The following is a 19,000-nucleotide window of genomic DNA, read 5'->3' as shown; positions in this document are numbered from 1 at the left end:
GTGTGTGTGGACAATACGGTCAGCATTCCTTTCTCTCAGTTGCCTTGGATATGCCTCTCCAAGCTGCATCCAATTTTACAGGAGCACTGAAATCAGAGACATGATCAAGGGTTAGTTAGATATATATTACTGAGCATTTAGAAACGCGGCATCCTGGTTTTTATACCCAGTTGAATTATAGGTCTCACAGGAAAAACTGTGACTCCTGTGTGGACAATATGTGAATGCAGGAAGTGTTGTCACCCCTTACTTGGATATGCTTGAACAAAACAATTCATGGAAAGATCACCAAATTTTGTTTAAATAAAAATATTATATCAATAAGGCTGAAAGGACTTTTGGCATTTAATTTATCAATAAGGAAAAGACTAAGATTTTGATGGCTGAGTTAACAAATACTTCAGTTGCAATGCTTTATTATTTATATGTACTTATATGTTAACATAGAACTTTCATTACAAAAAATAAAAACATTAAATAAAAAAAGACACCTTTACTTTTGCAGAACCATCGCATACATCATCACAGCACTGCACAGTTGCGATATTGGGTAATGCGCAGATCTTACCTCCTTCTGCACATCGGGAAGCCTTCTGGGATACATGACATATATAGGAGGGTCTGGGTTTCCCATTCAGTCTTTACTTTTGCGGTGGTAGACGGAAGAGAAGGTGTACTCCCCTTCAAAATAAAAAATAACTAGTTTAAAAATAAAATAAAAAAGATTATTGTTTCATTATATTAAAGGGTTATCCACCAATTTTTATAATCTTAAAAATGTCATGATACATCTGCTTTAAGTTATTTAAGTAAAGTATTTATCTAATGACTAATAAATAAATGAGGTCATAACAGCAAGTGACATAACTATGGAGTTTGTATTATGCTGCATAATATGTCAGCATACTACATACAAATTTAATGTACATCGCTGTGTAATATGTTGGGGGCTATATCAATCCTGTTTATTAATAATAATAATGATGATAATAATAATAATAGGTTAAAGAAATGAGTATTTTACACCCCTATTGCTGGGGGTGACAGTGAGCAGACAACCTGTGCCTGCATGTCTTGTATATATGCATTTTAACCTCCAGAGGGCAGTGTGAACTAATTGCATCCATATGCTTGTTGGAGGAGGAGCTCATCACACATTCACAGAAAACTTCTAACTTCTTTGTGATAAACCAAGCACACAGCTGCTAGAAGTTCTCAAGACTTTGCATTGCTAAGGTAATGTAAAAATATTTCTGTCATATGATTTCTTGAACGGAAGATAGGACTGGTTGCTTAGATTAGATATTCTACCACTAGCTAGCAATAATCTGAATGTGGTTCTGGTGATTATCTGCATATGGGAAATATCTTGCTAAAAAGTTACTAACAGTTGTGTTAAACACTTTTATTGTCATGTGTTAAGTGATGCATTTGTTCAAGGGTCACCAGGGGTTGATTTTTATATGAAGCAGTGGTTTAATGATCACATTTAGATATCTTTATATAACATAGATCTATTGTGCATTGTCTACATGTATGTTTAGCCTAATGTTACATTAGGTATACAGAACTAAGGCTGCACGGTATTTGGACATGGATTACCTTTACATTCACCATATACAGATGTGCCATTTGTAACACATTGAAAATAATGATATCAGTGCAGACATTAATATCAAGACATTCATTGACTGCAAGCCAACTGTGCAATCAAGCGGAAATGTTTTGGTAACTGTCAGAAAAGTCACTGATATGATAAGTCACTGAGATTCTCTTCTGTTCTGGACTGAATAAAAACTACAGAATATTTGTCTCCATAGTTACACCCTATCACTAAAATCTCATCTGTTCTTCAGCATATATGTCATTTGATAAATTGTTTTCAATCTTTTCAAATCTGTAGCTTTTGTTAAATAGGACCTTATGTCTTTTTCTACAGTGACGGCAATCTCTCAGTTGCGCTGCTGCAATCTAAGTATGTTGCAGAATTGTACAAAACATGCATTGGTGTGCTGGATAATGGTAATGACATTCCAAATGCAACTTACAAATGCAGAACAGTTCAATGTGCAGCCATGCATTGTGGTGCTTTGGGCAACCCATTATAGGCTGTCCTAGCAGAACACAGCGGCTTCATGTTCCATTTTCACAGTGTGAATGTAACCTTGGTTGTTAGATAACAGCTAGCAAGAATCTCTCTGTAAGTATGAGAAGTGGAAACAATGCTAACAAATCATGGTACACCACATCCAGAGATTTCAGAACTCACTAGATTTCCAGCAGATTGAATAGTTTTCAAACTGATTTAACTAAAGTGCTGAAAAAAAGCAAGAGTAAGCAAATAGTACTTCAAAGTTTATATAGCATTTTATTGTTATTGAAAAAAAAACATAGAAGGTCAAGTACCTTTAGCACAACCTATCATTAAAATTGGTGAGGTCCTCACTTTATTGTTTATTATGACATGGTAACTAATCTGGGTGCTGACAGACATGTGCTCGCTGTACATAAATGTTCTTTTCTTGGAGTCCCCTTTGAGAACACTAAGGTTCTATTTCCTTTGATTCAGGCATGCTATATACTGTATTTATTTCGGTATTACGCATGACTTGGGATCATTCAGAGGCTTTATGTATGAATGTAAGCTGTCATAGATGCCTTGTAGGAAACGTTCATACATATGACCCCTGTTCAATGCTGCATTGTGTCTTAAAGGGCCTGCAGGAATTTCACATTTCCTGTGCAGACACATCGTATGCAGAGATACAAAGGTCCCCTCAGTGCTTTGGCAGCAGTAGTAAGATATATAACTTGCATTACAATTTAAAGAATTTTCCCCCTAATATTAGCTTGTGATAGTTTATAAATGGCCTATTATTTCTGCTCCTAATTAAGGAATGCTTATTTACTATCACAGAAATATGATCTGCCTGTTTTGAAGGATAGGAGTCTATGCCTAGAGAAGGCTTCATCATACATATTCCAGTCTGACCCTATAATCTTTTTCAAGTGTCAACAAAACTTTGCAATATGTGAGCCTACCTATACAATCCATTCAACTTGTTTTGCTTCAGGAAAACCAAAGCACTACATGTTTGCTGGATCTTTAGAAGATGGCGTAATCAGATTTTATTATGCATGGCCAGCTTTATAAACGTGGAGATGTATGCAAGTACCTCCAGCATGTAGTGTCAAGTAAACATACAAATCATTTCTTCATTGAGGTCCTTGATTTACAATATAACTTTCAGTCCTTGCATCAACTTATAATTCTAATAGATGTTTTTAAACACACTTACATAGCAGGTACAGTACAGTCTCAGAATAAATGAATGTGTTGTGTTTCCCAATGCACTTTAAGGTAGTCATTTGTATGGAACAGGATACAGCATTAAAAAAAAAAAGGCAGGAAAGGTAGTGGTATATCCTTTGACAATTTATATCAATGTTCATTTTTATATTTGTTTTCAAAATGAACACAAAGTTTCCTTCCATAATAATACATATTTTTTTTAACCAAAGCTGCAGCAGGATCAAACAATGCCAGCCATTTGGACACTTGCATGTGGCTTGCACATTTGACAGCAGTAAGCAACACTGAACTGCTGGGCTGCCGCAGATAAATGGTAGCCATCTGTTGTAGCCATCTATCTGAGGCAGTGCTTTGCTGGCATGAAGAAGCTGTAACCCCACCACAACCTCATGGCCAGTCTGAACATTGCCTAACTTTCTGAGATAAGTAGTAGAGACACCAAATAGTAGAGACACTCACTGTCAGAACCTCTGCTAAATGTATGTTAAGAACAAGAATTAATTCATTTAAAATAACTTTTTAAAGCTTTAATTTGCTAAAATTTGCATTACCTGGTTTCTAACACCCCCCCCCCCCCCCCCCTCAAATACAAAGCTAGTATAATTGCTGAAAAAACCTTTCCATTATTTAACTGATTTTAGATTTGTTGGCATCATCACAAAGTCTCTATAATGTAGGATGATAATTGATGCAGATCTGACATAGTGCTGTACAACATTTATGAAAACAGCATGGAATTCACAAAGAAGATTACAAAACAGGCAGGAAAGTATGTTTTATTGCATATTTAAGGGCTATGACCTGTCCCTTCTGCATTAAAACAACCCTCCGGTTCGTAATTTTAAATGTATATAGTTCCACCTTAATCCCAAAACAGAATCAGCCCCTCCAGGTTAGGGACAGTTGGTAGCTATGTTTTAATAGCACAGATTCTACCTATTGAATATCCTTTTAATCTATTGTGGGTAATGGAACTTGCGGTTATCCTAATAAGTATATGCTGTAATAGTATATTTCCTGCTACTAATCTTACATTACTGCTAGAAAATATCATCCAAAACTTCTTGCAATGATTGTTGTGCCTATATGTCCTTGAAGTACAGATACCATGAGTGGGAAACCAGAATTTCCCACACATGAAAAGAATGTTCTGTACCAGATACACAAAGGCGAGGCCTGTTGCTAACAAAGCCTATTGTTAGGTTATTTATTTGGATATTGATATGCCTTCCGGCTTGAGCTTGTGAGCTCAATCATAAGTAAGGTACGTAAACTTTGCTGAAGTATATACTTGTATATAGAAATGAGTAACTTTTATTGGTATTTTAGGGAATGTTATAGAGAGCTGGTGACACCATAGTTTTGATTAGACAATCTACATATTACATATTACTTGGTGAACACAGCTCAAAAGGTCCTCAATAGTAGAAGCTGTTCATATATTGCCTATTCACATTTACCTTTACCAAAAGACAAAAAAATCTTCCCAATTCTGATGCTTGATTTGAACTTACCAGCAATGTGGGAAAATTCTGAACACATTTTAGCTAGCCACGGTAAATGATGTATTTAATCATGATGTATTTTATTCTTCTTTGTAGAAATAAATCATGCCACACTACAAGCTCACCTATTTCAACTTTAGAGGACGGGCAGAACTCATTCGCTACATATTTGCCTATAAGAATACAGAGTTTGAAGACTGCAGAATTGAATATGATAACTGGCCTGAACATAAGTCCTGTAAGTAGCAAAATGTATGTTTTGTTTGTATGTGTTTACTGTATTACAAGTTAATAAATGTTTCGGAAAAGTTTGTAATTATTTTAATCATGTTTTTTTACATGGTGTTTATTACTAGCCTAGACCTATAAAAAGAACAAAATGGTGTGGCTACCATTGTTCTTATTGCAAACCATAATAATTACTGTATATATTGTATATTTAATTAATGTATATCTATTTGGATTAGTTAAAGTCGTTTTGGTCATGATAGTTATGGATGGACTGTAAAAATAAAAAGTCCAGAAGTATAGTTAAAGCCAGCATGCCTTGTTTGTCCGAGGTGCCAAACATCTTACTGGTGACACAGTTAATAAATGTCCTCAACATATAGAGATATTCAGCATCGTGTTTGAATTCTTTGACAACTAGAAATTTTACTCTAATTTTTTTTAATATTAAAGTATGTGTTATATTTTGGCCCAGATTTACATCTTGGGACCCCATAAACCCAGAAAATCTGGCATCCTAAAGCTTAGGCACTAATTGCAAAATAATTGCAATAATTGCAAAAAAGTCAAACAACTGCATGATGCATGAACAAGTGCTGTACATATATCACCGTCCTGCTCTATGGAGGGTAGAGGGAGGAAAAGAAGCGAGCCACCCCACTGCACTTTCTCCCCCTTCTCCCCTCCCCACTTTCATTGTGATCGTTTGTCGTCCATTGTCCATGGATCCACTAGAACGGCCGTTCGGACGATGGACGACGAGCGATGTACACATGCAAGATTCTCTGATATCATCTCTGGGCCCATTTTTGGTCGAGAACCATTGCACGTTTGTACGTAGCCCTAATGTCAGATTATATTGCTTAATAACTGCCTTCACAAAATATTTTGCAAAAAAAAAGAGATGTAGCAAAAATATTTTTTGTGATGGTGGTACATTCAAACAACTGACGTTACTGCCTATAGACACCAGCCCACCATACCTTTAGTAAAGCATGACTGTTTGCTTCTAACAAATAAAAATGTAATGATACTGTATTGCTTATCCATGCTTAATATTTTTTTCGTTCAACAGCAATTCCATTTGGAAAGCTCCCAGTTTTAGAAATCGATGGGACTGTTTATTACCAGAGCCTTGCTATCGGCAGATATTTGGCCAGAAAAGCAGGTAAAATGGTTACAATATGATAAATATTTGAATGGGTAGCATTATTAACACCAAGTATATAAGTAAACACAATACACTGGGCTTGATTTAGTAAAGTGATCCAGTGGGTGATCCAGCAAACCTGGAATTTTTTTTTAAATGATTTGCTATTATTTGGCAGAATATTTTCAATCCTGGACTAACCTATCCATCCCAGGTTTGCTGGATCGCCTAGTTTCTCCCATGATAGTCTCTCTTTTCAGGTTTTTGAGAGCTTTAATAAACCAAGCCCATTATGTTACTCAATATTTATTGATAATATTATAAACTCAATACAAAAAGAACAAAACAGTGGATTTATATGGGTATGTTTTTACAGAATATGTGGACCCCTGTATGGAGGAAGTATGAAAGCCACTGTCATTGCCCTACATTACATAGTTCTTGGGCTGTCATTCCGGTAAAAAGGCTTTAGTACTCCCGGATTTATTAAAGCTCTCCAAGGTTGGAGAGGATACACTTTCTTGAGCAAACCTGGAATGCATCTAGTCAATGATTCAAAACTTTTGCTAGCAAATCACTTTGAAGAAATCTATTCCAGGTTTGCTGGATCACCCATCTTCACTGATAAAAGTGTATCGTCTCCAGTCCAGGCCCAATGACACAAGAAGAGTATGCAGAATATTGCCTCTGACTATAATCTAACTTTCCAGCTCTAGCTACGTGTTCTTAAGGTGCGTACACACTTCCAATTTTTGTCGTTGGAAAGGATCTTTCACGATCCTTTCCAACGACAAGGGAGTGCACGATGCATGAACGGTGCTGTACATACAGCACCGTTCATGCTCTATGGAGAGGGGAGGGGGAGAGCGACGGAGCGGCACCCTGCTGCGCGCTCTCCCCTTCCCTTTCATTAGGATCGGCTGTCGTCCATCGTCCATGGATCCGGCAGGTCGGTCGTCCGGACGATGGACGACACCGACTGTACACACGCCAGATTTTCGCCCGATAATTGGCCGATGCCGATTATCGGGCGATAAAAATCTGACGTGTGTACGTAGCTTAAGTCAGTCAGAGAAAATGAATGCCAGAAACAGCTAGGCAAAAAACATAGCATACGTTTTCAGGACTAATATATAAATGAACATCTTCTTATCTGGTGTTCCATTAAATAATTTATCATGTCTACAATCATAAATGTTGTGGTTAGATGTATCTATCCTTCTTACTACTTATCTACAGCTTCTCTCTGCACATCTCTCTGTTGCTTTCCATTTCAGAATCCAGTTAGTGCTACTGTGCTTTACCTTTTCATCTCTTCACATCTCCTGCTAACATTTTCAACATTATTCATAGATATACCACCCAACCACCCTACCCATTTCTCCATTGACCTGCTAACTTATAACCTCATTCCACACATGGCTCCTGGACTTCTCTAGGACTTCTGGAACGCCCATCCTCAGCCCGCTTGCTTTTACTTTTACCACATTCAAACAAGCTCTTATATCCACCTATTTAAACTCATCTACAAAATTCACTCTTTCCCTAATTAGCTGCGGTTTCATTTCCCCAAGCCCAGTTTATTCCATGCTTCCTCACCTAGTAGAATGTAAACTTTTTTTTGTCTGGGCCCTCTTCTCCTCTTGTGGCAGTTTGTAGTTGCATGTATACAAACTTGTCTCTAGCCCTATTTATTGTTCAGCATTGAAAAAATATTGGTTCTTTATATTAAATAAAGTATTAGGTTTCACATTCTCTTATGTAGTTTACATAATCATACGTATTGTATTCTTTGTATTATTAGGTCTGACAGGGAAGACAGAACTGGATGACCTTCATATTGATGCTATTTTAGACACCATTGATGATTTTGTGTCACACTTTCCTTGGTACACAGACGACAAAGTACGGCATTTTTACTGTACTTAAATGTTTATTTTAAAATATATATGTATAAATAATATCAGTTACTATATATATTAGGACCCAAATGTGTATGTACGTCTCCTGTTAAAAATTCATTGAATTTTTATATATTCCACATCTCATACAACATATTACTTTTTTCCTGTATTTGCAATATATACTGTTCAATCAGGGAATTAGAATCAGTAAAGTGATTTTTAGCTACTGATCAGGGTTGCATGGCATACTTGTAATTCCCATAAAAATAAAAGATAAATACTTAAAATGCTGGGCCAAAAATGTAGAGGTAACATGCACACTATCATGTAACAAGTTCAGCGCGGTGGGTGGGCCCTTTACCGGAAGAGAGAGTTTCCACCACATCAGTGAAATCATGATAAAGTAAGATTATCAACAATTCTGTGTCCATCATTTACCTTATGGTGACAGTTGGAGACTAGGGATGAGGGAGAATGCCTTTGACATTCTCGCAAAAATTTCCTCGAACTTCTGATTTCGCGAACCCATCGGAAGATCAAAAAAATCAATACAGGAGGAGTACCGCAGCAGCATTCATCAATCGAGTCCTGCAGCTGTGCTCATCATGAATGAAAGCAGCCGTGGGAATCATCCTGAGATGACTGCATTCATTGATAAGCTCTGGTACTCTCCCTGTCAGTGTGAGTCCCGCGGCTGTGCTCATCAATGAATGCAGCCGTGAGAATCATCACAGGATAATTCCCATGGCTGCTTTCATTCACGATGAGCACAGCCGCGGGTCTCTGTGTTCTTGGATAGAGAATCCTTATCCAAGGACACATACTATAGGGCTGCAAGACCAATCAGGGGAGCAGAGCTGTCAGCTCTGTTCCCGATTGCTCTTGCAAGTCCCAAAAAATTCGATCTCGATGGCCGAATTCACACTAGCTGTTCTCGCTTACAACTCGCAAGAACGGCCCGATTCGCCGCAAGATCGAATTTTAAAATTTCGCTTGCTCATCCCTATTGGCGACAACACATTGCAGAGACCCACTGTTAGCAGGGCATCTGACTCATGCTGCTTTCCCTGTCATTATCAGGACCTCACCAGGTAACTGTCTCCCATATTGGTGCAAATTGAGAGATTTCACACCATCAGGTTTATAAAAACTATAAACATAATTTCTTGTCAAACTGGTGACAAAGGCTGAAAATGCAGTTCATGGTACTGGCTTATGCTAAAGCAAAACAATCCTTCTTGCCTTAACCGCAGTAGGAAGGCCCATTAATTATTAACCTGGGGAAATCAACTAATCGTTAAAGGAACAGGCTACACGAGGAACACCTAAAAACAATATTATACATGTTTGTTTGGGTGAGCCATAAATGATGACATGCTTACTTTCCTCTTAGTTCCCTGCAGTGTTAATGGTTCCATGAGTCCACCACAATTTTTTTGGGCCCTTGGGCAGCCACTGATGATGTGACTGTGTGTATGCAGGAGTAACAATGGCCCTGATTTATTAAAGCTCCCCAAAGCTGGAGGAGATACACTTTTATCAGTGAAGCTGGGTGATTCAGCAAACCTGGAATGGATTTCTTCAAAATCATTTGCTAGCAAATGTTTTGAATTCCTGACCAGATCCATTCCAGGTTTGCTGGATCAACCAGCTTCATTGTTGAAAATGTATCCTCTCCAGCCTTGGAGAGCTTTAATACATCAGGCCCAATGTTTCTGGCTTTCTGGTGGAGCTGGGAAAATGTTTTTTTGGAAATTAAACATTGCATGCATCTTTTGCAAATTTAAACTGTATCTAGGAGATCATTTCCTACAGCTGTTAACAGCCATCCAACTGCTTTGATGGATGATAGAACAATAGAGTGACGGGGCAGCTGGCCACTTCCTAAATTGAGCAAAATATGCGAACTTATAGGACTTCTGGAAAATTAAATGAAGATAATACTGCACACATGGCACCAGAAAATGTCTGTTTTTTCCTGAGAGACAACTAATATATGAGAATACAAGCTTGCTCAGAATAGTGTGTGAATTATTGTATGTATTTGCGATATAAAACTTGTCATCTGAATTAGTATTTGTTTATTTGTTATTTTAGATAGAGATGAAGAAATACTTGGATAAAAATGGTCCCACGGTCTTGTCTGGTTTGGAGAAGGAATTGGGGGAAAAGAATTGGTTTGCAGGTGACTATGTAAGTATACTGTTTGACTGTGGTCTTAGATTTTTAAGTCTGGGATGCATAAAACCTTATCACATTTCTGGTCTATGCACTGTGGTGTGTTCAAAGTTATATGCATTATTTTTAAACATTGGGCACCCATTAGAAATAATTTGGGGTATCTCCAAAACATGTACAATGTGTGTGCCAACATCGACATGCAATAACAACACAAGTACACTAAGGTGTGAATTCCATTTCAAGTAATAATGGAGAAAAATATAATTCACTTCAGAAACAAAAAGTATGCAATATACATAAAGTGCCTGGGCAAGTTATGCAGCATCTTTAACACGGCCAGTAACATAAGTGGCACTGTTCTTACATACATTTGCACAGCATTAGAAAGCAGCTCTACATTTCAGGGGAAGACTGTAGCTTTGTTATTTAGCTGTAAAATAATATTTCAGTTCACATTTGTAGCTCTTTCTGTTGATTTCTTTGTTACAGCAAGGCTCAAACCTTGATTTATATTGCAACTCAATTTACAATGCTACATGGTTCCAAGGTCACAGAACGGTTATTTTGTTTCCAAAACAGTCACGTTAAAACACACTTTAAGGATTCCCACCACAAGAACAAACTACCCTATATTTTACATCTAATTACCAGGAGAGCTTGGCAACTGCTGTGTTGATGTGCTAAATTGTATCAACACAGATCTGTAGTCTCCGGAGTACAGTGTTATCACAAAGGGGTTTTATTCTCGCAGAACTAACATAACTTCCCAGTTCCCAAATAAAATCTCCCAATTCCTGGAGAGAATGCTACTGTCTCAGTGGCAGAATAGCAAGTTACATTCTAGAAACAGAAGAAGATATAATTATTTGGCCTGCCAGGCCAAACATATCAAAATACATTTGTAAAAATAAAATGTTTCATGACACCTAGGGAATAATAAGTAACAAATATTTTAAACATGTAAGATGCATTTACTGAAATGCCTGGAATGCAAGAAAAATAATGCTTACTAGTAAAGATAAGGTAAAGATTTTGTAAATGTATGGGTGATGTTCTTTTTTTTTTATTAAGGTACTATGAAATATTGTATTTAATTTTGTAGATCATACTTAGAATAACTTGCATAACTTAGTGGCTTAGAGAAGTGACTTTCCCCTCCCTGCCCCCATCTGCCTGTTAGTGGGGCCCTGTTGAGCTTTAATTAGAGAGAGAGGATAAAAAAAAACTCAGCTGCAGTCTTCTATCCCTCTGTATTACTGTAATGATATCCTCTGCTATATTTCATCATATACTTCATCAGAATGAAATGAGTTCTGTAAGGGAAGCAAACTTCATGTTTGGTGATTCTGCACACACACTGTTTGAATTAGTAAATTTAGGAATTCTCAGGAGGACAAATATGCATGATGCTGTATAAAAGGCATTTTAACCCTTGCATGAGTATTTTGTGTACACCATGCTAAAATGTAATATTTTCATAAAACAATGTACTTCTAAATATGATATATTTTATGAAAGCAAAAATATATTAGAGCAGCCAGAGCTAGATTTTTCAAAAGACAAGCTGTGGCAATTGTACTGCTATCATGGCTGTAATATTATTATTATGATACATAAAAGTGTTTAGCATGGGACTGTTCTGGTTACATTTATCATAGTTCCCCTTCCTCTATCACCATGGCTGCCCTCCCATATTCATCCACCAGGCACATGAAAAAAAAAAAGTACAAATCCGGCCCTGAGAGTAATTGTTTACCAAACTTTCTATACACATTGTAATCCACAATTTTTGTAAAATATAAAAAATTAGATTGTTAAGTAAATGGGTACCAAATATGTCAGTAATAAAAATTGTGTGGTTCTATGAAAAACTAAAGTCCCCAAAACTCACACCTTAAGGTTCTTAACAAGAGAACCTGTCACTTTGCTCAGAATGTACTTTTTCCTAGTGGCTTTTTGTTTCTGCTGTAAACTGCACAGCATTTGCGCTCACCACATACAGAGCAATGTGCAAGGGTTACATCATCCAATGAATGAACAGGATTGCCATCTTACAGAAGTTCACCACGGAGCTAACATGAAGATGGTGCTTTCCATGCATGCAGGGTGATGGCAAAGAGTAAGTACATGTCATAATCAAGTGTGCTGTGCATACTTGCTGATTATGACAAAAGCTCACCACCTACTAATGGGTTTAATTCCACTTTAATGCAAGTTTTCCTTCCCCATTCTGCTTTACTGAATATTTCATTATATATGTAGATTGCCCCTTTACCTTTTGCTAAATGTTTACCATGGTTTAATTGTTAACTATTAACCATTGATGATGGAATGATACCATCACTGTACCATTACTGCTTTGTAATGATTGGTGAAAAGTTTTGTGTTTGTCTAAAGTAAATGATTAAGATAGCATTTGTATTCTTTACAAATAAGGATCTTAAAATAATATAGATCATTTTTTTTCAGGTTACTTGGGCTGACTTTTTCTGGGATATCTGCAGTGATAGTATTGAGTTTTATGTACCTGGCTTTGCAAAAGATTACCCAAAGCTGTCAGCTCTTAAAGAAAGAGTGCAAGAAGTGCCAGAAATAGCAGAATGGATAAAGAGACGCCCAGAGACGCCTTACTAAAATATTCTAATTTTACTTACTTTAAAGGCTGATAAAAATTCACAGAAATGGTATATATATAGAAGCTGAAAGTAATTTTTATATCCATCAAATTCTGACACAAGTTTTAATGTAATAAATAATGCATACTGGACCTATACATATTTTCTTGGTGTCTCTGTAAGAGAAATGTTCCCAATGGTACATAGACAGCAAAACAATTCCTAGAAGACTGGAAGAGGCGTTAACCCTTTCTACTCTATACAAAACTATAAAAAATGTGGCTACACATGTTTAAGAACTACTTTAAAACTGTGGGACAATAGGTTGTGCTCAGAATCTGCCTATTGCATTGACAGCTCATTATTATTTATTATTGTTATTATATTTATCATTATTCATCCATGAAGATAGCTGATTTGTCAATATTAACATTACTAAAGTGTAGGTAATATACAAATACAAACAACCAAAGTAAAGGGCACATGATGGCACACGGATACACAACAGGATCATGATTGGAATATAAAGAAAGGGCAACATGAAAATTACTAGATATTGTAGATATTGTAGAATGGATATAGAGACGCTCACAGATGACTTACTAAAATATTCTGGTTTTACTTTTTAATACACACAGGCTTTTAAAAACACACAGAAATGGTATATATAAAAGCTGAAAGTGCTTATCGAACTTGTAATTTTTATATCCATCAACTTCTGACACTAATGTATTGGATAATGCATAGTGGCCCTATACATATTGTCTTGGTGTCCCCATTATAGTAAATCTCTGTAAGTAGGAGGAAGTTTTCCCAAGGGTACACAGACAGCAAAAACACAGGAAGATGGCCAATGGGGAACATGAGAATTACTACCGGTAAATGCAGCTGGTAGGACATTATATATGTGTCAGTATTTCTGAAATGCTTCCAAAATGTACACAGGTGTTCTCATGTGTAGGTATATGAAGGGCCAGCCAGGCAGCTGCAGCTTATTTTTAATATTATTAATAAAGAGGATTTATATAGCACCAACATATTATGCAGCGCTGTACATTAAATAGGGGTTGCAATTGAGAGACAAATACAAACAGTGACACAGGAGGAGGGGAAGACCGTGCCCCCAAGAGTTGTACAATCTAGTAGGTGGGGGAAGTATCACACAATAGGAGGGGAGATATGTAGTGGTGGAAAGTAGTGACGGTTTCAAAAGTCAGAAGAAGATGGGTAGGCAAGTTGGAAAAAATGAATTTTGAGCGCTCTTTTAAATGAGCAGAAGTAGAATGAGTAGGAGCAAGCCAAATAGGGCAAGGAAGACCAATCCAAAGAGTTGGGGCAGCTCTAGAAAAGTCTTGTGGCCGGCTAGGGGAGTATTTTTTTAATAGGTCAGAAATGTAAAAGGGACTGTGGAGGGATTTGAAGGCAAAGTACAGGAGCTTGAATTTGATTCTAAGGTGAAATGGAAGCCAATGAAGGGAACTGCAAGGAAATGCAGCAGAAGAGGAATGGAAGGATGGATGAGTCTGGCTGCAGCATTCATAATAGATTGTATAGGAGAGAGTCGGGTTAGTGGAATACCAGAGAGGAGGGGGTTACAGTAGTCAAGACGAGAGATGATAAGAGCGTGTACAAGGAGTTTGGTGGTCTCAGGGGACAGGGAGGGGCGGATTTTAGAGATGTTGCGTAGGTGAAACTGACAGGACCTGGAAATGTTCTGAATACGGGGGGTAAATGGGAGGGCAAAGTCAAAGGTGACACCAAGCCAACGTGGGCCAAATAACAGTGTTGTTTACAATTAGAAATTTGTCGGGGAGATCTGGAATTTGAAGGGGAAAGATGATGGGTTCTGTTTTATCCAGGTTGAGTTTCAGAAATCGGTCAGTCATCCATGATGAGATGGCAGCATGAGACCTTATCCAGGGTTAAGGGAGACAGGTCAGGGGTGGACAGATAGATTTGAGTGTCATCAGCATACAGATGGTACTGTAAGCCAAAGGAGGATATGAGACTACCGAGAGAGGAGGTGTACAGAGATAAGAGNNACNNGGTCCAAGTACTGACCCTTGGGGAACACCAACAGGGAGGAGAGCGGGCAAGGAGGAATTACCATGGAGAGAAACTTGAAAGGAGCGGTCAGACAGATAGGAAGCAAACCAAGAGAGAGCAGTGTCACTGTCACCAATGGAGTGCATGATTTGTATTAGAAGGGGGTGATCAACAGTGTCAAAAGCAGAAGAAAGACCAAGGAGAAGGAGCAGGGAAAAGTTGCCTTGAGACTTAGCTCTGATGAGGTCATTGGCTACTTTATCCTAACTGTTGTCATTTCAACCCATACAAGTAAAAAGGGTGCTTGTAATATCAACCCAATTCACCTCACAACTAAATGATTTAGTGATGACATTTTAGTGACAATACTTTGCAATTAACATAAAAAAAGTCTGTGGCTGACAGTACCCTACATATAAACATTGGCAATTCTCAACTAGATTTTACCATTAATTTAGAAATAATTCACATGCTTATTTCAGTTTTTTCTTTTGGGACATCTCTATCAATTATTATTGGGCAGCACGGTGGCTCAGGGGTTAGCACTCCAGCCTTTGCAGCGCTAGGTCCCAGGTTCGATCCCCAGCCAGGACATTATCTGCATGGAGTTTGCCGGTTCTCCCCGTGTCTGCGTGGGTTTCATCCCAAAAACATGCAGTTAGGTTAACTGACTTCTCCCTAACAATTGACCTTAGACTATAATAATCACATATGACTATGGTAGGGACATTAGATTGTGAGCTCCTTTGAGGGACAGTTAGTGACATGACTATGGACTATGTACAGCGCTGCGTAATATGATGGTGCTATATAAATACTGTATAATAATAATAATTATTATGACAAAGTAACCCAAAACTATTAAATACTTACTTTCCTATTGACTGCAATGTTAAAAATCTAAAAATGTCCTTGAAGAATAGTTTTAAGAAGTTTTTACAGGGCCACCATAAGACACAGGGTACTTCAGTACTGATTGGGGCTCAGTCACTACCCTAAAAGCTGCATAGCTCTGCAGTGGCCCTCTGTGTCAGCCCTGAGTAATCTTCTTGGATTAGAAACTGTAGACACAGTAGAAGCTGACAGCTCATGGTGCCTCTCTGAGCCAGGGGGAGGGACCCTGCCACATTCACAGTGCTGTCTGATAAAATCCTGAGCTCCTCAACTCTCAGAAGTGTGCATTAGGTTTCAGCAAGACACTGCAGGCAGAGAAACCATTCAGTAAGTGTTATTATTGACTTGAGCTCTGCTAAATTCAGTAGTGCTTTTGGCTTTTATCCTTATTGATCATAAAGCAGACAAAGGGGAGGACAGTAGCTGAACATGAGTGTCAGACACAGAGTTATAAGGGGTATTTTGGTTGATTTTTGCATTAACATGCACACTTGCACAGGTGGCCTTAATAATGCTTGCTTGTGTTGTGAAGGACAAAACAAATGATTCCTGTGCTGACTTATGTCTAACAGTAGTGAATTTCCCGTCACCCTATGCATTCAGCCCTTTTTAAAAAATTGTGCCATTCAAAAATCAATTAGAGTGATCAAGAAATAAGAAAAGCCACTCACTCAGACTGGCAGTTCAATGGGGCTCCTGATGTTCCTCCACACCCTCATCCAACACCCCTAATTTTCCCCACTGCGTGCATAATATCACCCACCACCACCTCCATAGGGTGGACTTTTCCTCGAAAGGAAACCTGGCATTGTGCATTCCAAGTGTAATGTCAGACTACTACGCTAACTAGAAAAAGTGTGCCAAAATCCTAATGCCAGTGGGTCTGGAATGCTTTAACAGTAGTGATCATACCGTACAAGGTTTTCCAGCACAACATTGTTGTCTGCTCCACCAAGAACCGGATCCTTTACATGCACTGGCTAGCCTGATGATCCACACACATCTGTTACCCTTGCTGGCTAGCCAGGTATAGGTGGAGGGAATGGGATAACCAGAAAGAGAGGGTCAAGTATTTTGGGTCTCGGCTAGCCAACAAAAAATCCAGGTGCAAGTGCACCTGACTCCCTTGCTAGTTGGTCCAAACCAAACACTTGCATCTGGTTCAGCTCAGACCTTCCATTAGCACCTGACTAGCCAGCAGTGGAGCCAGGTGCAAGTGTAGGGTCTGGCTAACCAGCACCTGGCTTCCTTTATGGTTAGCTCAGACCATCGACTTGCAATCCTGGAACTTGGGGGGACATGGGGGCCCAGAAGTTTCTGACGGTGGCCCTGAGTTTAAGGGCCAAAACTTAAGCAAAGGGAGCTGGAATATTCACTGTAAAAGTATATGCAATTTAAATGGAGTACAAAACAATTTTCACCATTTGATATGAGAAAATGGCTAAAGAGATAACCTACGGTAAGTTTAATTATCCACCTTTTAGAATTGAATATGCAATAAAGTAATATAGCAAAAAATGCAAAAAAAGTAAAGAAAAGCATTGTAGGCAGTTATAGGGAAGAAACCATTAATTATATTTGATTCATAAGGATATTTATTCTTTCACTAAAATATCCCAGAATACACTAACAGATAAAAAGTCTTGCACTGTTAATGCCAAACTCAATTCAAGTGTATTTGTCACTTGTGGTAAAATAGTATCAGTGCACATATTTTGTTGAAGCTGAGAGGTATGTACCATGTAAAGCTGAAGTTTATTTGCTTATGTTTGCTTTCTCCGGTTCCATTCACACTCATTATTATGCAAATTAAAATTTGATATAAGTTATTTGTTTTTATTACATACCTTTTTTTTACAACCAGATATATTTTCTCTCTCTGAGCCTGATTCATCAAGCCAAATTGGAAGCACGTAATCGCGATCTGGAATTGGACCCCTAAAGGCTATTTATCAACCAAATTTCACCATTTTTGCCAGCAAATTAGATTTTTTCAACAAAAGTCACAGGCACACACAAGTTCTTGTTTGCTTCTATTGATATATATGTATTTATACACACATACATATATATATATATATATATATATATTTATATATATATATATATATATATATATATATATATATATTGAGATTGCCTGTAGCAACGGTGGGTGTTTACAGCAGGAAACAAGGCCAGCAGGTTTTAAGTGCATCAAGGGTTCATTTCACTTAGCACTATTTACACACAAAGCAGGCAAAATAAATCAAACAGCAAACATAAAGCCTGCCTACTTGGCCACAAACTCACTGTTAGATCCCTTTACTAACAATCCAGCCCAACCTAGTGCTGTGCAGGACTCTAAAGCTACGTACACACGTCAGATTTTTATCGCCCGATAATCGGCATCGGCCAATTATCGGGCGAAAATCTGCCATGTGTACAGTCGGTGTCGACAATCGTCCGGACGACCGACCTGCCGGATCCACGGACGATGGACGACAGCCGATTCTAATGAAAGGGAAGGGGAGAGCGCGCAGCAGGGTGCCGCTCCGTCGCTCTCCCCCTCCCCTCTCCATAGAGCATGAACAGTGCTGTAGGTACAGCACCGTTCATGCATCGTGCAGTCCCTTGTCGTTGGAAAGGATCGTGAAAGATCCTTTCCAACGACAAAAATTGCAAATGTGGACGCAGCTTAAGGCCCTAACCATACAACTTTTTCTAAAAAAAAAAGTCTTTGGCCCTGATTTATTAAAGTTCTCCAAGGCTGGAAAGAATACCCTTTCAACAGTGAAGCTGGGTGATACAGCAAACCTGAAATGGATCTGGTCCGGGATTGAAAACATCTGCTAACAAATAGCTTGACTTCTAGGAAATCCATTCCAGGTTTGCTGGAAAACCCAGCTTCACTGATGAAAGTGTATTCTCTCCAGCCTTGGAGAACCTTAATAAATCAGGGCCTATGTCTTTACGCACAGTTCACCTTGGCCCTCCTCCCAGCTCATCAGCCAAGACAGAGCCACAGGAATAAGCAGCCTGGGAGTTTATATCCCCAGCCTAATTTCCAGGATGGGTTTCAGCATCATATATCATATATCATCATATATACACATTTATATTTTGACACATATATTTATACACATATATATTTATATACATCATTAATTAGAATTATATATATA

At 38.1% G+C, this 19,000-nt stretch overlaps 1 protein-coding gene across 1 annotated transcript; it reads left to right on the top strand.

Annotated features, from left to right (window-relative positions):
- Nucleotides 1–1,116: 1,116 nt before the first annotated feature.
- LOC140326721 (hematopoietic prostaglandin D synthase-like) lies at nucleotides 1,117–13,054 on the top strand. Its single transcript, XM_072405570.1, has 6 exons — nucleotides 1,117–1,236; nucleotides 4,915–5,056; nucleotides 6,122–6,214; nucleotides 8,001–8,101; nucleotides 10,198–10,293; nucleotides 12,751–13,054. Exons 2-6 carry the CDS (start codon nucleotides 4,924–4,926, stop codon nucleotides 12,913–12,915), a joined length of 588 nt encoding a protein of 195 aa, XP_072261671.1. The 5' UTR covers nucleotides 1,117–1,236; nucleotides 4,915–4,923; the 3' UTR covers nucleotides 12,916–13,054.
- The last annotated feature ends 5,946 nt before the right edge of the window (nucleotides 13,055–19,000 follow it).

The sequence above is a fragment of the Pyxicephalus adspersus genome, chromosome 3, assembly GCF_032062135.1.
Source record: "Pyxicephalus adspersus chromosome 3, UCB_Pads_2.0, whole genome shotgun sequence".
Lineage (NCBI taxonomy): Eukaryota > Metazoa > Chordata > Amphibia > Anura > Pyxicephalidae > Pyxicephalus > Pyxicephalus adspersus.
The sequence above is the reverse complement of the archived record's forward strand: the minus strand, read 5'-3'. Positions and strand labels throughout refer to the sequence as shown.

What these genes read in the sequence shown, in the direction of transcription:
- LOC140326721 (XM_072405570.1), top strand. Translation starts at nt 4,924, where the DNA reads ATGCCACACTACAAGCTCACCTATTTCAACTTTAGAGGACGGGCAGAA. An exon ending in CTTGGTACACAGACGACAAA is followed by an intron (nt 8,102 to 10,197) that starts GTACGGCATTTT and finishes TTGTTATTTTAG; the next exon opens with ATAGAGATGAAGAAATACTT. An exon ending in ATTGGTTTGCAGGTGACTAT is followed by an intron (nt 10,294 to 12,750) that starts GTAAGTATACTG and finishes ATTTTTTTTCAG; the next exon opens with GTTACTTGGGCTGACTTTTT.